The sequence below is a fragment of the Podarcis pityusensis genome (genome assembly GCF_964106645.2).
Source record: "Podarcis pityusensis genome assembly, chromosome: 13".
NCBI lineage: Eukaryota > Metazoa > Chordata > Lepidosauria > Squamata > Lacertidae > Podarcis > Podarcis pityusensis.
This window is the reverse complement of record NC_138038.1, coordinates 4,211,311-4,230,891: the sequence shown is the minus strand read 5'-3', so window position 1 is coordinate 4,230,891 and position 19,581 is coordinate 4,211,311. Positions and strand designations below refer to the sequence as shown.

Genomic DNA, 19,581 nt, shown 5'->3' with positions numbered 1-19,581 from the left:
TTAGAACCTAGAAAATGATTCAGGAGGGGGTGATTGAGATTGCAGAAGTGGGAGGGGGGGGGCTTAACGCTTTCCCAACTCACTGTTTCTTTTATTTTGCTTAATGTATGTAGGGTTTGGTGTCAGCGTGTCCCAAGTAGTCAGGAGAAGTCCTCAAATTCTTTTTCTATGACCCTCTTTGTAAACTAGCTTGACATACATTTTCTGCTTAATCTCTTGCAAATTGATTAGCTGTTATTTGCAAGGATAATTGTTTTCTTGTTACATGCATAAAACTTCAAAAAACTTTCCATGTGGGCCATGAAGTTCATGTTTGGTATTGCAAGGGTTGAATCAATAAAATTAATCAAGTACAAAAACAAACAAACAAACAAAAAACTCACTGTTTCTTGCTCCACATCTTCCCCATTCTGAGCATATTTTCCTCCGTTGGGCTTCAGACGCAGGCCTGTAAATTTTGGGGCAGAAAAATTGGTGGAGGGCGTCCACTGCTGCAAAATGGAAGATAAGGAAAATGTTGTGCCTCTATTTCTGTTTCTCTGTTTACAGCTGCCCTCTCCCAAGTGAATGCTGCCATACATATATTTGCATGTAACATGTAATGTGTCCGTTCACCAGTCATTCACTATTTTTAAGTTCAGTGTTCTCATTGACTTCTTAGGGAAGAGTCAAGCACTTTTATTGCAGTAGGGTAAGTAGGTATTACACACCAAGGCTGTGTGGAATGCAATGTATTCTTAATATTAAGTTTTATGTATTACTATAGCTCGTTCTAACTCGATTTTTTTTCCTACTTCAGTTCCAGCGTACATTCTTATTTATTCAAACAGTTTAATTCTAAATTGTTTGACTGAAAAGCTGTTAATTGAGGGAATCATTGATCCCAAATACGTATGGTCTGGTCCCCGAGGACAAATTACTAGAGGTAACCACAGTATAGTTTAATTGTACAGTCCTTAGCACAGTTTCTAAAGAGTAAGCCCAGTTCAATTCTGAGGCTCATTTCTGAGTAAACGTGCTTAGGATTTTGCTGCATATTTTTTAAAAAAATATATTTAACTCTGATATATGTATTTCCCTGCCGCTCTGATAAGCACAGACAGTCCTAAGAGCACTTCACTGAGGAAACGCTGGTGAGCTGTGTTCCTGCACTGGCACCACAGCTGAAAGTCTGTGCACAGAATTGCATCCCGTGAGCAGCCCCTGCGTGTTCCTTGAGGAGTCTCCCCTCATGCAATTCCTTCCTTCGAAGAGAAAGCCTAGGCAGGGCTTTGGGACCCTTTGCCCTTCCATTCCATCTTGGGGCAGCCCGTCCTGTTTTGCCACCTGAGGCAGAAGAGGAGAGTGCCACCCTGTGCACCTGCCGCCCCTTGCAATCCCCGCCATAGCCTCATTAGGCGGTGTTGCGTGGCTTCTCCTCACTTCTCTGGCAGCAGAGGGTGCGACCCCTTGAATTACGCCACCTCAGATGCCTGCCTCGATTTGCCTCATGGTCCTGCCCACCCAGTGGCGTCGCAACAGGGGGGGGGCAGGGAGCGGTGCGCCCGGGTGCCATGTCTGGGGGGGGTGACAAGAAGGCACCCTGCAGGGGCTTGCAGCGGCGTGAACAGCCATTGCGCCACCACAGCCGCATGTGGAGGGTTCTCTGTTCGTGGCTGCAGCCACAAGCAGCACCGGCGGCAAACCGCTTTGTACAGCACATGTGCGGCATCACATGCGCTGTACATAATGACACCGCACATGTGCTTTACATAGCGGTTTGCCGCCGGCGCTGCTTGAGTGCGGTGGGATCCCTCTGTTGCCGCTACACACACATGTAGAGGATCCTCTGTTTGCTGCTGTAGTGGCGATGGAGGGATCCCAGCACCGTCCATATGGCGCTGGAGTGGCGCCGCCAGGAAACTGCTATGTACAGCACATGTGCAGCAGTGCTACGTACGGTGCATGCGTTGTACGTAGAGACGCCGCACATGCGCCCTACATAGTGATGCCCCTCCCCGGGTGTCATGACGCCTTCGTTCTCCCCTGTGCCCGCCCCGGGTTAATATTCAGGAGTCCTTCCAGAAACAGCAGTTTAGGATAGAGTTCAGGAAATTCAGTTCCGCCAAGAAATGCAGTTATGGCTTTGTCCATTCTTTGTCTTTTGTCTCTTCTGAGAGCAAAACATCCGTGATGAGAGTGAGCAGCAGAAAGAAGCTTGCATTTATTTTTATATGGCCTGGCCATATAAGAAAGGGTGTTTGTCATGTGACTTGCCCCCAGATAGGTGGGTAGAACATTGCTGCCTTAGCTGGTTTTAATAGGACTTTTATGTGTTTATGGGATTGTTTATAGGATGGCTGCCTACATTCTAAAGAAAGATAGTTGTTCAGTTACATTTCCACGTAGATGGTGCTCAGCTTGGGGGGGGGGCAGTGGCGAAGCAAGCCGATCGGGCGCCTGGGGCAGCACGCATGCCCTGTGCCTAGGGGCAGGGCCAGCCACCCTCATGGCGGACCATTTGGGGCAGCACGGAGCCTGCGGGTGCCCAAACCACCATGTCACTCCCAGGAGAGACGTGTGGCTCGGGTGTGCTGCAGGCCCCACAGTGAGTGCTGCCCAGCATTTTGTCACCCTCCTCAGAGGTGACACCCAGGATGTCCCACCCCCACCACACACCCCTTCCTCTGCCCCTGGGGGGGGGGTCTCCTTTTGCTCTTTGTTTTGTTTTCTGCCTGGCTCTGGAGGCCTTCAGACCCTGGAGCTCCATTGGGCTGTTGGTCAGGTGCTCCCACTAGGGGGGCTGGGGGCTCTGAGCGGCTCCCCTGGCTGTTGCGCCAAGTGCCCTGGATCCCCCCCAGTCATGGCGGTGGCGGTTTTGGCGGCTCAGGAACCAGCCAGGCAGCACAGTTGGTGCTGGCGGACCTCAAGAGCTCCACATGGCCGTGGCGCCCGCCATCTTGCCTTGACGGAAGTCCATCGTTATGATTTATGATTAGTTAATTGACATTGGCATTGAGCATCCCATTGCTGATATTTTGGGTGATGTGTTTTTATTTGTAGAATCACAGAGGTTTCTTTTAACGGATGATGGTAGCTTGCAGATTTATAATATTGAAGGCAGTGACTCTGGAGGTTACACTTGCAAAGTGAATTATATATACAAAGCTGAACAAATGACTACTGAAATCCATTTCATGGTTTACGGTAAGTAAGGTTTTAGTAATTTTAATTTTGTTGTTTTGCATCCATGGTATTAATTTGTAAAATACTCAGGAAAGCATGGAAATCTAGAACCCTTAAATACTATTGAAAAGAGTGATTTGAAAAGAGTGATTTGAAAATAGTATCTTGAAAACCACAAAAATGTATTGGGCCTTACTAACTTCTTGGTTAAGTGTCAGCTAGCACCATCAGCTTAAGAAATAGTCAGGAAATATTTGGACTCTGCCCAGGCATTCTGGAAGTTTATTCAGTGTAAGCGCATGCAATTCAGGTATCTGGGGCAGGACAAGGGGTGGGCAAACACTGAAGGAGGACAATAAAATTAAGCTAGGGTGCCACCTGGTGGAGATGCATTGTCTTACTCTGTGGCTGCATTGTGTCTTATTAGCTGAGTGCAATGATGGTGCAAAACCAAAACCACATACCAAAACAATTGCAAATGAGTACATTTGCACTGCCTTGCTCAGAAAACAAGATACAACATCTCCAAGGGCAGATGATCTCCATCTTGGAGCCTCTATCTACATATAGTTTTAGAAATAATTCAGAACTAGTGACATATTGGGAACAGGAGATGGGCAAATTCTTCTTCTTGTTGTTATTAGAAATAATTTAATTTATAACCCGTCCTTCACCCTAAAGCCCCAGGATTTGTGGCTCTTCAGTGTCCAAGCAGACTTCCTTGAAAAGTAATGGACTTTTCTTTGTTAGAGGTTTGTAAGCTGCAGGTGACCAGTCACTCATCAGGGATGCTATAGCAGAGGTTGGGGAGTTGGGTACAGTTGGGGGAAAACTTATTCTGAGGTGTCATTTCCTAAGAGTAGAACAGAAGTTCTAAATTAAAACTGAGTAGAGGGAGAAGAATTATTTAATATACTAACTGTTCTGAAAAGCACAACAGTCTTAACATTTAGCAACTCCTACTCTGCAGCTGTGTGTAAATTCAGCAAATTAATTTTGACTGATAAACTTGGGAGGAACTAGAATCATTGGCGCACCACAGGGGGGGTCCCTGTCCTCAGTTTTCTAGAAGTGACTGGAACCTGGTTGAGTAATAGCCGTGGCTGGAATACCTGTACTGATAGGGAAGCAGCAAGCAACAAGGCTTTCACAGATCTCTGGCTGTTATTCATTCATTTAGGTCATACCAGCAAGATTCTTATGTGCCTTCACTTACAATAATATCAAGAGATGTTTCTAACATTAGGACTTTCCCCCATAAAGACCAAGAAATATATTTTTAAAAATAAAATAATTTTATTATTTGTATGCCGCCCATCTGACTGGGTTGCCTTTGTTTATGCAAAGTCTAAGTGCTGCAAAGAACTATGGTGCCTTCTCAGTAGGGGCAGAGCCTTGAGGATGGATGGTAAACAGAATGGGGATGGGGGAAGTTTCAAGGGCATTCTGGCTGCATGTGAAAATGATGTGCATGCACACACACCTCTCCCTAGCATATTTTCAGCTGTTGGTATCTTCTGCTATCTTCAGAACCAGTGTTTCTTGTTTAGACACCTGTAGGGTGGGCTGTTGGACACGTACCTCTTCTCTTTAGTACTATATTGCATACAGATGCTGTCTTGATGTGGTGGCTGCACCACCAAGTGCATAAGTGAAGAACAAAGGAATATTGGCTTGTCCATTCACTGTTCATTCTTTTCAGTGAATGGAGATTACCCAGTTCCACCCTTACAACAACAAGGATATTCATAAGGATGAAGGACATCTGAAAAATATTTTCATAAATAGACAATGCAACACAAAAATACATTTGGAAACAATTAGAAACAAGCAAGGAATGAAACAGAAAAAAGGAACATTCAGTCACATTATAGCCTCTTCTGCCGAGGTCATGCTGACTATAAAAATAAGGCCAGAAGGAGCCCGGATTTCACTCTATCTCTTTTCCTTCTGGTGTGGTGTTCTGTACATAGTATGCTTAGTGTTAAGATTTAGTCTTATTATAAGTCATTGTAAGTTTAAGTTGAGTCTTCCGCAGCTGGATTTCTTATGGACAGTGCCAATCCTGAATCTTTTGGATTTGTGACCATTATGCTCATTTGCTTTCAGTAGCAGTAAAGCTCTGCTGGTCTTATTTTTTTGGGAAATCCTGCAACGTTTTTGCTCTGCTAACTATGCTTTGGAGTTCTGCGCTGGATCAGTATGAGTAGAATACATGACAGTTGTTGCATAATTGTGCCTCTAAAGCAATGGAAAGACACAGTCCATTGTGAGATAATCTGAATCTATGGAAGAAACTGAACTTACACTATAAGCGCAATGTTTCTGACTGGGGCAACAAGAACAAGAGAACCTTGTGGCACCATAAGAATTAATAGCTGTGTTTTATGGCTACAGTTTTTGTGGACTTGAGGTCACACTTTGTCAGATGCATGAAGCGTCTTCAATTGGCAGAAGATGACATGCTTCTTATACCCATAAGTGCTCCAACCAGGAATGTGTTAATGATTGAAATGGAGCCCATGCAGTCAACGGCAATTTTAGGCAAAGTTTGTGGAAAGGAACCAATGTTCATTTTGGGTTGGACAGAGGTTTCTAGGACTGGATCTGAATGGAGGTAGGAGCACAGGGCTCTTTTTCATGCCATTATAGGGAAAAAAATATGTCCATAGGCATTAGGTCATGAGGGTCATTAATATCCCAGAAAATAAATATTGCAACCAAATTGTCAGAAACTAGACACAGGTAACATATACAACAATGTCTGGGCTTCGTCTTGCACAGTCATAATATACTTCACAATGATTGTTCAGGACACAACCTCTTTATATCTTTGACTTCTCTCTCGTATTGCAGTTCACTGCTATTGTTTCCATTTTGCTTAGTTTTTGGTTTTATTTTATTATTTTTATGTGCATTGCACCTGTTCTAATTGCAATATTTTGTGTCCATTTGGTAAGGGCAGGCTGTAGGTATATCTAAAAAGAAACAAATAAAATATTATGCTTAGGAATGCATTAGTCCTGGTTTTGGTAATTCCTGTACCATGTTAAGAGAGAATATTTTCCTTTTCTTAGTGTATCATATGCCAGAGAAGAGTCTTCGCCTGTCATCTGAATTCACAGTTCAAACCTGTGAAACCAATGCGGTTGCTTCATTTGAAAAGCATTTCTTAAAGAAATTGGAGAGCTTAGTCTACAACCTGGGGTGTGAGATCAAGCAGTGGAGTACACAGTGTCATGCTTCTACAGACACACTGGAGAAGATAACACACAAGCTTACCTTTCAGTTTGTAGGTAAGGTGAAATCTTACTACTTCTGCATTATTTTATTTTTGACCATTGTGTGCAAGAAAATACCGTAGGCAAGAGGCCTGGAGGGTGGCAACATGAGAACGGGCCTTTTCTGTGGTGGCTCCCCACACGTGGAATGCTCTCCCCAGGGAGGCTCGCTTGGCGCCACCATTACAAACAGTGTCTTTAGGCACCAGGTGAAAATATTCCTCTTCTTACAGGCCTTTGGCTGATTAAACAATATATGACCTTTTAAACTGGGGTGGAGGTCTTGTTTTTGCTTGTTACTATGATAAGTATTTTTGTGTTTTTATATGGTAAACCACCCTGCTATCCTCAGATGAAATGCAGTATTTAATAATGATAATAGAAACAGAAATAATAGAAATAGAATAAAAGGAAAGCCCTAAGAGCCATACATTATGTGACAATTCAGGCCAGCTATGGCACATTCTCCCTTTGTGAGACAGCTGGCCACCAACCCAATTGGTTTGGGCACCAGGAGGTCATCCATTTGGGAGCCCAGCTGCCACCTTCTCCTTCTCCTTCTCCTTCTCCTTCTCCTTCTCCTTCTCCTTCTCCTTCTCCTTCTCCCTTCTCCCTTCTCCCTTCTCCCTTCTCCCTTCTTCCTTCTTCCTTCTTCCTTCTCCTTCTCCTTCTCCTTCTCCTTCTCCTCCTCCTCCTTCTCCTTCTCCTTCTCCTTCTCCTTCTCCTTCTATAAATGGTGTTGTGGTTAGAGTGTTGGACTAGGACTTTGGTGGGGTTCAAATCCTCACTTCAGCTACAAAAATCACATGGGTGACCTTGGGTCATGGTCTCTCAGCCTAACCTACCTAACCATGTTTGTTGTGAGGATAAAATGGGGATGAGGAGAACATCAAGCACCACCTTGAGCTCCTTGGTGGGATATAAATGAAAGTATACACTCCTCCTCTTTCCCCGATAAGGACACAGGGCAGCTTACAGATAGATATAAGAACAGCTAAAACGGGGGGGGGGGGGGGGGAGAGTCATTAAAAACAAATAAAAATTTAGAATATATATAACACATTAAAATCTATTAAAACCACACAAATCATTACTTTAAAAGCAACACGGCACAGTCCTTTCGTTAAAAGCAGTCAGCTCCCAAAAGCCCATTGGAATAGCTACAAGGAGGGAGCCAGTCTATCTTCTCTAGGGAGGGAGTTTCAGAGTTGTCAGGAGCAACCACCACCAAGAAGGCCCTGTCCTGCGTCCCCACCACGTGTGTCTGTGCGGGTGGTGGGACCAAGAGATGGGCCTTTCCTCAGAGACCTCAAAATCCAAGCAGGTTTGTGTGAGGGAATACAGTCTGATACAGGGCTGTAATTTGCTTGTTATTTTAAGATTGCTGCTGGTTGTTTATTGTTTAAGGAGCATTATGTTATGCCATGTATTGTTTTAAATGAGTTATGTATCCTGCCCTGAGACAAAGTGGTATAAGATGAGTTGTAAAATTTTGGAATGGATATATACAAGATCTATATACAGTGGTACCTCGGGTTAAGTACTTAATTCGTTCCGGAGGTCTGTTCTTAACCTGAAACTGTTCTCAACCTGAGGTACCACTTTAGCTAATGGGGCCTCCCGCTGCTGCCGCGCCGCCGGAGCACGATTTCTGTTCTCATCCTGAAGCAAAGTTCTTAACCTGAAGCACTATTTCTGGGTTAGCGGAGTCTGTAACCTGAAGCGTATGTAGCCTGAGGTACCACTGTACAATGAACCTAAAGCACTGGGGTCATATTATGCGATGATAGTTTTCAAATTTTAGCGTGCAAGAAGGTTGCTGCTATATAAAATATTGGCATTGCAGACAGATTCTTACATGTGGTGAAGTCACCGTGTTGTTAGACATGGGTTTTATCATATGGGAAGAATACTTGCATCATACAAAAGTTTTATTAAAATAGAAAAATTGCTGCTTACTTTCTCTTAATTTGCAGTTTTCCCTTTAGCCCTGACCACAGCAGACCTCTGTAGAAGTGCTCAATGTGGAAATTCCACCAGCAACATGGAGGAGGTGAAGTAAAATTATACCAAAGGTTCACAGTGCAATAATGGCCATGCTATTTTGCAGAACTTATGGCAAAAATAATAACTTATAAGTGTGCAAAATCAGGGGTCCAACAATATTTTGGGGACCTGGTATACTGTATGTAGATTGAGCTCTGCTGCAGTTGCCAAAGAAGGCACAAATTTGCATAATATTTGTGTAATATTATCTCACATGCAAACTTGCACCCTCTTTTGCAGGTGGTGGTGGAGCTTACAAAAATAAATCAGGGGTCACATACAAATAATAAGATGTCCAACAGACAGAATATTAACAGGTGAAGCTTTCCCCATAACTGTCATTCCATACTGTTTAATATCTGCCTGCCACATAGCTGTTAAAGCCACAAGAGTCCTCCAGTGCTAACCCCAAACCATGTAAAGAACTCATGTTTTGTGAGGTGTAAATGAATTGTGTTATTGTGGGTCTTTCATCTGTTGATCATAAGCTGGCAGTACAGGTGGCAACCATTTTGCACACGTCCAATTCACGCATGACTGCTGATGCGCAGGTCCTTTTGGACCCAGAAGAGGGTGGAATGGAGGGCAGGACAGGCTTACGCGCACTCTGCCTGACAATGTGCCGTCATGTGCAAGGCGCATGGATGTGACATCACACGCCGGGCCCCCTCAGTCTTGGGCACAAGATGGCACTTGTGTTGTATTTTATCCACAACTCACCGTGATTCTAGCTAGGTCACAGTTTGGTCTATGTTAATGTGCAGCTCTTGTTAACTGTCACACTCCTAGGCATATACCAAGATCAGTGAGTTCTTTGAAGTCGAAAACGCGAACTCCTCTCACAGTGATTATTCAAGTTACCTTCATGGTACACTGAATGCAGTTAAAGTAGACCACTGCAAGCCAGGATTTGGGAAGATCATAAATGCCCTCAGCAATAACACGGAGTGCCCAGGGTGTTGTGGTGAGTTTCCAGAGTCTGTATGTTAAAAAAAGTACTGCTGACTAATTTTCATGAAATGTAGTTTCTTGCTGATTTTTTCCTTCACCTATTTTTCTTCTTTTAATTTTTAAAATTGGAAACAAATTTCTTGGGGTACGGAGATCATTATGGCAAAAACACATTATTGCAATAAGGGGGAAAGAATGAACATTAGTGCCCGCCTGTCAATCACTAACCTAACAGGGACATCAGGTAATGGCCACCAGGACTTCAAGGCACCATGCAGGGCCTCTGAGAAGCAGGCTGCCTGTTGATGGGAAGTGAATTCAAGGCTGCTTTCTGCAGGGATCGGCTGTGTGACCCAGTTCCCTGTGGGGAACTCAGTCTCGGAGCTGATCCAGCCGTATCTCTACCTGCCTCACACCTGGCATGGTTTTGGGGAAACTGCTTCATGGGCAAAATTGGGAGCTATGCTCTCAGTGTTTTGCTTACTTATAACAAATGAGTGCTGATTTTGTTTATGTAACTCACCTACAATCGTACCTTGTTTTGCAACCAGGATCCGTTCCGGAACCCTGGCCATTAGCTAAAAAGGATGCAGGGCAAAGCACTGCGTCTGTGCACGCGCGCAGAGTGGTTTGTGCTTCTGAGCATGTGTGGAGCGTTATTTAGTGCTTCTGCGCATGCGCGAGCGGCAAACCCAGAAGTAACCTGTTTGGTACTTCTGGGTTTGCCATGGACGTTCACTGGAATGGACACTAGATGTTCGCAGAGGTATTAGTGTACTTGGTCTTTGCAGGATTGTCTCTGTGGGCAGGTACATGTGGCTAAATTCCCCAATGAGGTTGTACATTTCCCTATGTAGAGGGAGGTGCAAAGGACCCATTTCTGAAATTACTGTGAATGGAGCACCAGGCGGCATGTCTAGTCACATCAGTGTAACGTCCGAAGCTGGACATTCAGCCTGCCATGAATGAAAGTCAAAAGCAGGCTAATAATTGCTCATAAATTTAAGTGAATGAGAGCCGTAGTAATTTTGTGTGTGTTGTCCCCATGTCTTTTATTTTTGATAGTCACCTGCCCACCAGGTAGATTCAGTGCAGAATATGGTACCATCTGCACTCTGTGTCCTGCTGGATCCTACAATGAAAAGTATGGTCAAGCAGCATGTGAAAATTGTCCCAAAACACAAAGCAGTGATGGAGAGGGTGCAAAGACAGGAAGAAGTTGTCATAGTAAGTAGCTTATCTCCACAGGCATTGTAGGAATTGGTCTTTTGGTTTTCCGTATCTGGTGGGGTGTTTTCACATGAGGCTAAAGTAGTTCTTGCTTCAGTCAGTTTGTGATGCTGATACAACACCCATATTTAGAAGGCAGTTCTGCAGTACTCTATGATTTTGACTGACTTTAGTTCCCCACTTTCGCTGTGCTCAGGGTATATTGTTGTCTAGGTGTGAAATACATTTTTCATGTAATGAATGAATGAAACTTTATTTGCATCAGCTATAGGCCATAGCAACAAAAGAACATTGTGATGTACTTAGAAGACAATAAAAAGTTGATTATATAAAACACAGTTTAGGGTCCTAAATCAGCAGTCAAATAGTGGACCTTATTCTGATTGTCCCAGGTAAAAAAAACCTTGCAAACTTTGCTGTCATCTGCTCCCCTTGATCTGCCAGGAGAGAAGACACTGTGGCAGTGGCTGGGCGACCCGGAATGGACAATAGAAGAGGGGTGATAATCTCATTCCTCAGGTCTTTGTAAAGAGTGCAAGCCAGGAGGGCATGCGCCACTGATTCGGTGCTGCCATCTCCGCAGGGACATAAGCGTTTTTCATATGGAATCTGTTGGGATCGTTCCGCAAGTACAGCCAAGGGCAATACATTCAGTCTTGTGAGGGTATCTATATTTGTGCATCTGTATTTTGGAATTGCTAGGTTATACAGATAGGGTGCCAGAGAATCAAAGTAGAAGGATGGGAAATGGTCATACCATGGGCAAAATGTCCTTACTGTGGCCAAGTCGTTCTGACACTTAATATCATTTAAAGGTAAAGGGATCCCTGACCATTAGGTCCAGTCGTGGCCGACTCTGGGGTTGCGGTGCTCATCTCGCTTTATTGGCCGAGGGACCCGGCGTACAGCTTCTGGGTCATGTGGCCAGCATGACTAAGCCACTTCTGGCGAACCAGAGCAGCGCACAGAAACACCGTTTACCTTCCCGCCGGAGTGGTACCTACTTATCTACTTGCACTTTGATGTGCTTTCGAACTGCTAGGTTGGCAGGAATATTATTTAGGCTTTGGCAAATTAGACTCTAGGCACAATGATGCATTTGGGACACAGGGTGGTACAGGAAAAAAATTGCCTTAGGAACTTTGATTGGACAGCTTCCATGGATCCATGGTAAGTGCCAGCCATGAATTACAAGACTTTGGTTTTCTCAAGAAACTATAGAGCCCATAAATGGCGTATGGACAACCAGCCAATTGAACAGGTTAAAGTTTTCAAATATCTTGGCCTTATTTTCCAGGCCACGGGGTCATGGGGAGCACACCAGAAATGTGCAAAAGAAAAAGCATCCCAAAGCGCCAAAATTCTGACAAGCTTTTTCCACACAAAAGGTGGCAAACATATGCCCACAGTCCTGGAAGTGTTCCAAGCTAAACCCCTAGCACAGCTATTATATGGGGCTCAGATTTTTTCATGTAACTTCTCTTGGTGCACACAAAATCAGGCACTTCTTGTATGGAAATATGTGGACAGTTCACCCCTGGAGAGATATTGACTGGCTGTAGCAGACTGCCCCCACACGGGTGGGGGAACCTATTAGAATGTCTGGTCCCCAGAAGCACTGCAGTCTTCTACACCAGTGGTTCCTAAGTGTCAGTTGGATGGGCAGAGTACAAGTAAATTTAAATGAATGAATGAATGAATGAATGAATGAATGAATGAATGTTATCCCTTGCCTCTGCTGCCTCCTGCATCCAAAGTCACAGCAGCTCCCTGGCTCCACCCATGCAGTCCTCCGCGGTTCCGGCAATGCTCTCCTCATTTCCCTCCATCATTCTTGCCTCTGTCAGATCAGAGTGCCTGCTCCCTCTCTGCTTAGTTGCTGGGCAGAGACTCAGCACCTGAGACTTGGCTTCATTGGTGTTGGCCTGATTCTCAATTGACTTCAGCTGGTGATGAGTCATGTGCTCTCAATCTTGCATGCCTTAATAGCCACTGCCCCAACTGTTCTGCCCTCCTAATCCTCCTCCTGGCTCGGGGGGTGGGGGAGTCAGGTTCTTCCAGGGTCCTAGCCTCCTCTGTGTGATTTCTTCTTTCCTGGGCTCCTGGTATTCCATGCTGTCTTCCTGCTCTGACATTGGCCCCTCATCCCCCAGCCCCTCTGGCACCTCTTTGTGTTCCACAGGAGTGCTGAGGTCTCCTGACCCGAGTCCCAAGGACTTCCTTGTCTTGCCAGCCTTGGTGCCCTCACCACCCCATGGCACTATGGAATGGTTGCCCCTGAAAATGCCCTGTGGCCAAGGGGAGCTCAGAAAGCCCCTTCTTTTCCCAAGAAGCTTCGCACAATAGAGTGCACACTAGAGTGCAAGTGGCAGAAGTCTTGTAGCAAATAGGACCAAACACAGAATAGAGTGCCTGATTATGGCTACCATCTGACAGTAATGGTGGCAGAGGAAGCATATTTTGCTGCCACTGTTGTGCCCCATAGTGAGTGCCGCTTAAGGTTGATCCAGTGGGGTGGAAGGCTTAACTGACGAATTGGTAGCCTGCTGTGATAAATTTGCACTACACTTTGAGGACAAAGTTGCTTTGTGACAGCTCTGAACTTGGGGTCACAGTTATGGCAGCCCACAGAGGCTGTTGGACAGTCTGATCCAGTCTGATTTGTGAGGATCAGCTTCACTTGTTGCATCCTGAGGAAGTGGAAGTGCAGGGATTTGGTCCAACACGAGTTCTGCAGCCTTGCCCATCGTGTCAAAGATGATCTAGCACAAAGAAAGCACAAAGAAAGAGGAGTCTAGGAAGTGGTCGATGTGTCATTACAGGACAGAATGATATTCACTAATCCCTCCTAAGAGGTACCCCATGAACCCTGAGGTATTCAACAACTATCACCCAGTTGATAAGACCTTTTGGAGAGCAAAGTAGTCTGAGTGAAGGAAACAAATTATGGCTTCAGGCTTCAGGCTTGAGCATGGCATCAAGAGAGCTTTGGTTGCCCTGATTGATGACTTCTTTCAGGAGAGAGAGAGAGAGAGAGAGAGAGAGAGAGAGAGAGAGAGAGAGACTCTAAGGGTATACTAACCTTGTTGATTTTCCTTGATCTCTCTCTGGCTTTTGGCACCATAACCACGGTCTCCTGGAGCGACCAGGTGGGTTAAGGCTTCAAGGCAATGTGGTGCAGTGGTCCTCTCCCACCTGCAGCGTCTCTATCACAGAGTGGAATTGGGTGCTTCCTGCTTGCCTTCACGGCTTTTGGGGTGTGGGGTCCTGCATGATTTTATTCTGTTTCCCACATTATTCAACATCTGTATGGAGCCATTGGGAGCTGATGACATGCAGGTCTACTTTTCCTTCCCATCTGAATTGGGAGAGGTTGTGCAGGCGCTGGACTGGTGCTTGGAAGCAGTGGAGGAGAGGGAAGAGAGACTCTGTTTTCTATCAAGGGATGGATGTTTCCACCTGCCTTGTCCCACCGTCCAGCCCTGGAAGCCTGCAAAATGGAGCCAGAAGAACTCTGAGGGGGACTTTCTGCCCTTTCGGATTGAGGTATAAAAGATTGGGGGAGGGGTTGCTAGATACCAATGTCATCAGCTTTGGGGCTGCTTTTGAATGGAGTTTGAATGAAGTTACTGGATAGAATGTTAACCTATTTGTGAGCTGGTTCAAGAGCAGCCCAGATCTGGCTTGTCCCAAAACATTCCCTAGTGCCTAACAAATCCAGCCCCCTTCTCCGGCCGTCACCCTCTCATTCACTCATTGAAACAGCACAGCCATACCTGTGTAGCTGACTCCGTGTGTGGAACTGATAGCATTTCAGAGAAAGCCCAGCAGCCTCCAGAATCTCTCAGCTACATTCCCCCCACATATTGGTGCCAGGAGTGACCCCTGACTCAGTGTCCACAACCCTCTTGCTGGGCAGGCAAGTCACCCTGTGGTCTGTGTAACCACCACACACCCAGCTATCCAATGAGCAAATCACCCACTACCAGGATCCTCCCACCAGAAGGGGTATCCTTGGCATGAGAGTTTACCTGCTTGATCTCTAAGGAAAGGGTTCCTTTGAAGGAATCCTTTCTGTCTTCCTCAGAGTGATGCCTTCCTTCCCCCACACCCTGCTTCTCCATGGCAGCAGAGGAGCTGCAGTCTCGGAAGTGGGACACAGCTACCACCCCACACCCCAAGTCCTCATCCAACAGTCTCTCTGCCTCTCTGCTTCCCTAGGTCAGTCACCTGGGGAACTCAAGGGAACTCATTCCTTGGGGACCAGGAGTTCATTTCAATAACAATTTCTACCCAGTTAAACCAATAGGTGTACAGATGACATTACACTGGACAGCCCCCTCACCCATACAGTACTGGCTTCAATCTACAGTTCTTTTTTCTTTACCGTTTGTTGAGTTAGTTGACTTGGGAGCTTGGGATTTCTTAGGACTAAGAGTGGAGAAGCTGAGTGGTTTGCCCTTGCTTCCTAGCCCTGCTGCTGAACTTGCTTAGCTGCCTAAATCACTTGCTGTCTTGATGCTTTGGCAGGTGAAGTTTAATGTCAGGGCTCTTCTTACTGACGTCTAAAGTTCTGAGACAGACAAGCTGGCCCTCCTCTTCTAGGGTATGATTACCCTTTCCCAACGTTTTCTGAAAACTTTTTGAAAGGGGGCCATTGGCTTTCATAACAGCTTGTTCATCAACCCTATTGGCCGTTGCAGAAATGAAAGAAGAGTTTCTTGCCCAAAGACTTCATTTAGCTTTAGTTGTCACATTGACCAAAAAGCATTTCTCTGTCTTAATGGTCATATTGAACTACACACACAGACTTCGACTCTGCACTTCTCTTGGCACAGGTTGCTAGTTTATCAAACATACTGAAATTTAAAGTGGTGTGCACTGGCTAGTTCTGGAGTCTTCATAATCATTATGGCATCATCTAGTTACTAGAAGAATGCTTCACTGATTTCCATTGGATGCTTCTTCTGATTTCTGTCCAGAAACAGCCAAACACACGATCATTGATGCCACCAAAGCAGGCTTTCTTCCTTGGCGTCAGTGACTGTCCTTCTGGCTGGTTTTTGGGAAATGTTCATATCTAGCAAAAGTCCAAGTCTTCTTGTTTTTAGAGGGCAGCACAAAACTCTTTTTTTGGGGGGGGAAAGCATGATTAGAGGATTGGTGGGTTAGGTTCTGTTATGTGGCTTGCTCAGTGGTTTTATTGTGTGATTCTGTTTCCTGTTTTTGAAATTCTAAGTCATCCAGAATGGTTGTTGACCATGCTATAGCATATTTACAGGATATGTATTGGTTATCACTAAGCAGATTTGCAGAATTCCATACCTGCTGCCTAATTCACAATGTTTCTGCTAGTCATATGGAGGAAGAAAGAACTATAGATTCCATTCAGGGGGGAAAGCAGGCTAGCTAGCTAGCTGGATGGCACTGAACAACAGGAATCCCTGCTCAACTCTCCCTCTAGCTTAGCCTGTTCCAGCATGGTGCTCTTCAGATGCTCCCATCATCTCTGAACCATCCTGGCGATGATGGAGAGTTGTGGTCCCTAACATCTGGATGGGACTGTGTTGGGGAAGTCTGCTCTAGCTCCTCACCACACACACTTTCCTGCCTGCCTTCACAGCTGTGGTGTTATGTGCCGAGAGAATTTGCAATACAAATCCACTTAAATTGCACAGCAGCAAGGCCCAGCCAAGGCTGATGGCCATCCTATGTCCCCTATAGTAAGAGAGAGCAGCACAACCCAACAGGGAGGAGGAAGGGTGATGCTGCTGCCGTGGGACCTGCTGTTGTATTCCAAAGAGGAGTGGTCTGAGGCATGAAGTAAAGAGGACAATGGGTGTGGGTGTGATGCTACCTCCCTGCCCTACCTCGTGCTCTGAGGATCGGAACGAAGGTTGGAAGAGCATCCTTGTTGAGGCCCACTAGCAGGGGGCAGAGGTGGGCTGGCAAGCCCTTTTCAAGGGCTTGTGTGTGTGATGTTTGTGTATAGTCGCCATGCTAAATAGATCTCTGTTCTTGTTCATGTTTTTCAGAAATTCTACCAATGTGGATGGTTTTTTTAATATCTTCCGCAGGAACCAGTCTTATTCTTGTGACAATTTGGCTGTAAGTACCCTACCCTTTTACATTGAACTTATACTTTATATCTGTTTATCACCTCTAACCCCTGTGCTCCCCTGCATTGCAGGAGCTGAAGCCTGTTGCTTTAGGAAAATATGGCTTCCATAGCAAGTTCTATAGGTGTCATATATGTGATGCTCCACATGTGTATGAAGGCAGCTAGCAGTTTTATGCCTAGAATTTCTTACAAAAGATTTGAATTAACTTCTGCTTTTCCTTTAAAATCCCCTTACATTCCACACAGTTGTACAAAACTGCAGCACAAGCCACAGAGCAGTTGCTGCATTGACTTTGAAGATGAGAAGTGCAAGTTTGAATCCTTGCCGAGGGCCAAAACAACATCTTATGCTAGAAGTGGGGAAGGGGGTTCCTTTTCAGCCATGGGGCCACATTGCCTTCTGAGCAATCTTCTGGAGGTTGCCTGCCAGCAGCAGGCAGGGCCAGAGGCGAAAGGGAACAGACCAACGAATGGAAATGTTGCCTTACCACAGTACAGTAGGCTGCTTTCTGCAGATACTCACACAGCCTTCCTCACCCTCAGTCCAAACCAGCAGGAGGCCTGGCCAGAGTTCAAGGATGTATTTGAGCCAGGCAAAAGCACTCAAGCATGGTTGTGTGGCCCAAGGAGAGTTGCAAAGGCTAGTTAGAGACCTGGAGGGCCACATTTGGCCCCTGAGTCTGAGGACCCTCAGCCTGTGCTTAAGAGATCTGTTATCAGTTCTCCCAACATTTTGATTTTAACTTTAAAGCAGCCAAAGCTTGAACTGGCCAGCAACACTGATAATGGGCGTTAGTTCTTCCCCTGCCCTATTCTGTTTAAGCAAAGAGGATTGGGAAAATGGAATGGGGCAGACTTCTCCAAGCTCCTCCAGCTCTTTTGAATTACCACTCCCGTCAGCCTGTGATCCTTGCCTAGGGTTGCCATATTCCAGTTAGGCAACCCCACTCTGGTTTCCGTCCTTCAAATCACCAGCTCCCAGTGTTGCTTTGTAACAAGGGAATGAGCCATAGGGCTTTTCCTACACTTTTGTGTAGAACTTTCAGCTGATGTCCAGGGTCACATTTAAAGCACATGGCCTCCCTTGAAGAAACCTGGGAACTGTAGTTTGTTAAGGGTGCTGGGAGTTATAGATCTGTGAGGAGTAAATTAGTTTCCATAATTCTTTGGGGGAGAAGCCATGGGCCTGAAATGTATGGTGTGTATATGACTCTAGTTCACTATGACGGCCAAGAGTGGGGTGGGGAAAGGGTGGTGAACTATCAAAAAGCAAATGAAGAAAATCAACTGCCCTGAATTTCCTTTTCCTTGGTAGAGATGTATGTGCTGGTGTCTGGCATGACTCCCATCTGTTTCAGGGGGAATAATGTCAATATCATGCCGATTGAGAATTCTTCATCATTCATGAAAGGGCTGTGCTATAACAGTGGAATTTGGATGCTGCACTTAACTTTCTGTGCTGTTGATGTGTCTATTTGTTTTTACATGATTACACTTTATGTAATTCATTAAACTGCGAATGAACATTTTGTGAGCTTTCGCCACAGCAGGGTAAGTGTATCTTATGGGAGAGGTGGGAAATCTGTGGTCTTACTGGATGTTACTGGACTCCCATTAGCCCCAGCCAGAATGGTGTTTGGAGATGTGGTCCAGTAACATTTGGAAGGCCACAAATCTCCTTCCCCATCATACAGTTTGACCCCAACCCCCTTTATAGTTAAATCCCTTTCATTCCAGGGCAGCCTAGACCCAAATGAATTACTTAGCAGTGGATAGGAAGTATGTTCACCTATAATACCAGCTGACTAATTTTTCCCACATCTCTCACACAGCATCATAGGTAGGTGCTGCAAAAAAACAATAGCTGCTCAATACATCAGAGAAGCAGAATCTGGACTTAAGAGGAGGCTGCAGGCATTTGCGAATATTGCAAGTGATGCAGAAGTACAAGAGCAAAGAAGCAAATTAAGCCCCATCAAAATGCACAGAAACAAAGTTGATTTTCTAGAAGATGAATCGGTGGGATTGTTAAGCAACGATGAAGCGACAGAACCACCCACCACTGCTGGTACAAGTCCATCTCCTCTCCAAACAGGACTAAGCGATTTAGAAAGTAGCTTTGAAGACAAGTCAATACCCACACTGGACAATGACAATTTTATTCCAAAGGACCTGCCACCCAATCAGCAGAGATTAGTTGACATAATGAAGCACAATCTGCCCTAGCTGCTGTAAGGTTCTTCACAGATTTGCATAATCCTGCAATTAGGAAACAGAGGAATAACTTCCTAAACAATATTCGCAAGAAAGCTGAAAAATGAGCTTGCTTAGTGCTTGCAATTGGGAAGCAATTTTCAGTCACTCTATTTCTGGAGAGCACTTCAGCAGGATAATATAGCTTCAAGAGGGCAGTGCATTGAAGTACACTCATTTTTTCCCCTCAAACTGGCAAACTGTCCAGTTTAGCAGATAATGGAAATTGTTGAAGAAGCTTACTTTACAAAGAACTTGCTACAGAGCCAAAGAAGAATCTAGACCAAAAGCAATGCTGAGTTTAGAACTATTGTATTCTGTAAGCCAAGTGGAAAATGTAAGGATATACCATATACAATACTATAATCTCTGTGTATTCTATGTGATTTGCATTGTGTATTGCTAGTAGTAGTTAGAAGAATATGTTCAAAATGGTTAATCTGAAGCAACGTGACTTGGGCACATATCATAATACTGAAAAGTCTAAGAGCCTGTTAGAGAAAAGAACCCCTTGAATAAATTGTCTAATATTGC

At 45.1% G+C, this 19,581-nt stretch overlaps 2 protein-coding genes across 11 annotated transcripts in view; one reads left to right on the top strand and one right to left on the bottom strand.

Annotated features, from left to right (window-relative positions):
- Positions 1-1,405, bottom strand: part of GLIPR2 (GLI pathogenesis related 2) — a 26,969-nt gene extending 25,564 nt beyond the window's left edge. For both annotated transcript variants that reach the window (XM_080977084.1, XM_080977086.1), the window contains exons 1-2: positions 1,361-1,405; positions 384-491 (exon numbers count right to left, since the gene is read on the bottom strand). In XM_080977084.1, coding sequence (XP_080833210.1) covers positions 384-491; positions 1,361-1,394 — 142 coding nt within the window. In that variant the 5' untranslated portion in view covers positions 1,395-1,405. The remainder of the gene's footprint in view (positions 1-383; positions 492-1,360) is intronic.
- LOC308460419 (zona pellucida-binding protein 2-like) overlaps positions 1-19,581 on the top strand; it is a 27,585-nt gene extending 8,004 nt beyond the window's left edge. For 5 of the 9 annotated variants that reach the window (XM_080976804.1, XM_080976801.1, XM_080976800.1 and 2 more), the window contains exons 3-10: positions 800-925; positions 3,043-3,186; positions 6,243-6,461; positions 8,423-8,499; positions 9,282-9,456; positions 10,509-10,670; positions 16,709-16,781; positions 18,627-19,581. In XM_080976804.1, coding sequence (XP_080832930.1) covers positions 800-925; positions 3,043-3,186; positions 6,243-6,461; positions 8,423-8,499; positions 9,282-9,456; positions 10,509-10,670; positions 16,709-16,781; positions 18,627-19,020 — 1,370 coding nt within the window. In that variant the 3' untranslated portion in view covers positions 19,021-19,581. Of the gene's footprint in view, positions 1-799; positions 926-3,042; positions 3,187-6,242; positions 6,462-8,422; positions 8,500-8,732; positions 8,810-9,281; positions 9,457-10,508; positions 10,671-16,708; positions 16,782-18,626 lie in introns of all 9 variants that reach the window. The other 4 variants (XR_013978563.1, XR_013978562.1, XM_080976805.1 and 1 more) reach the window with 4 other exon arrangements.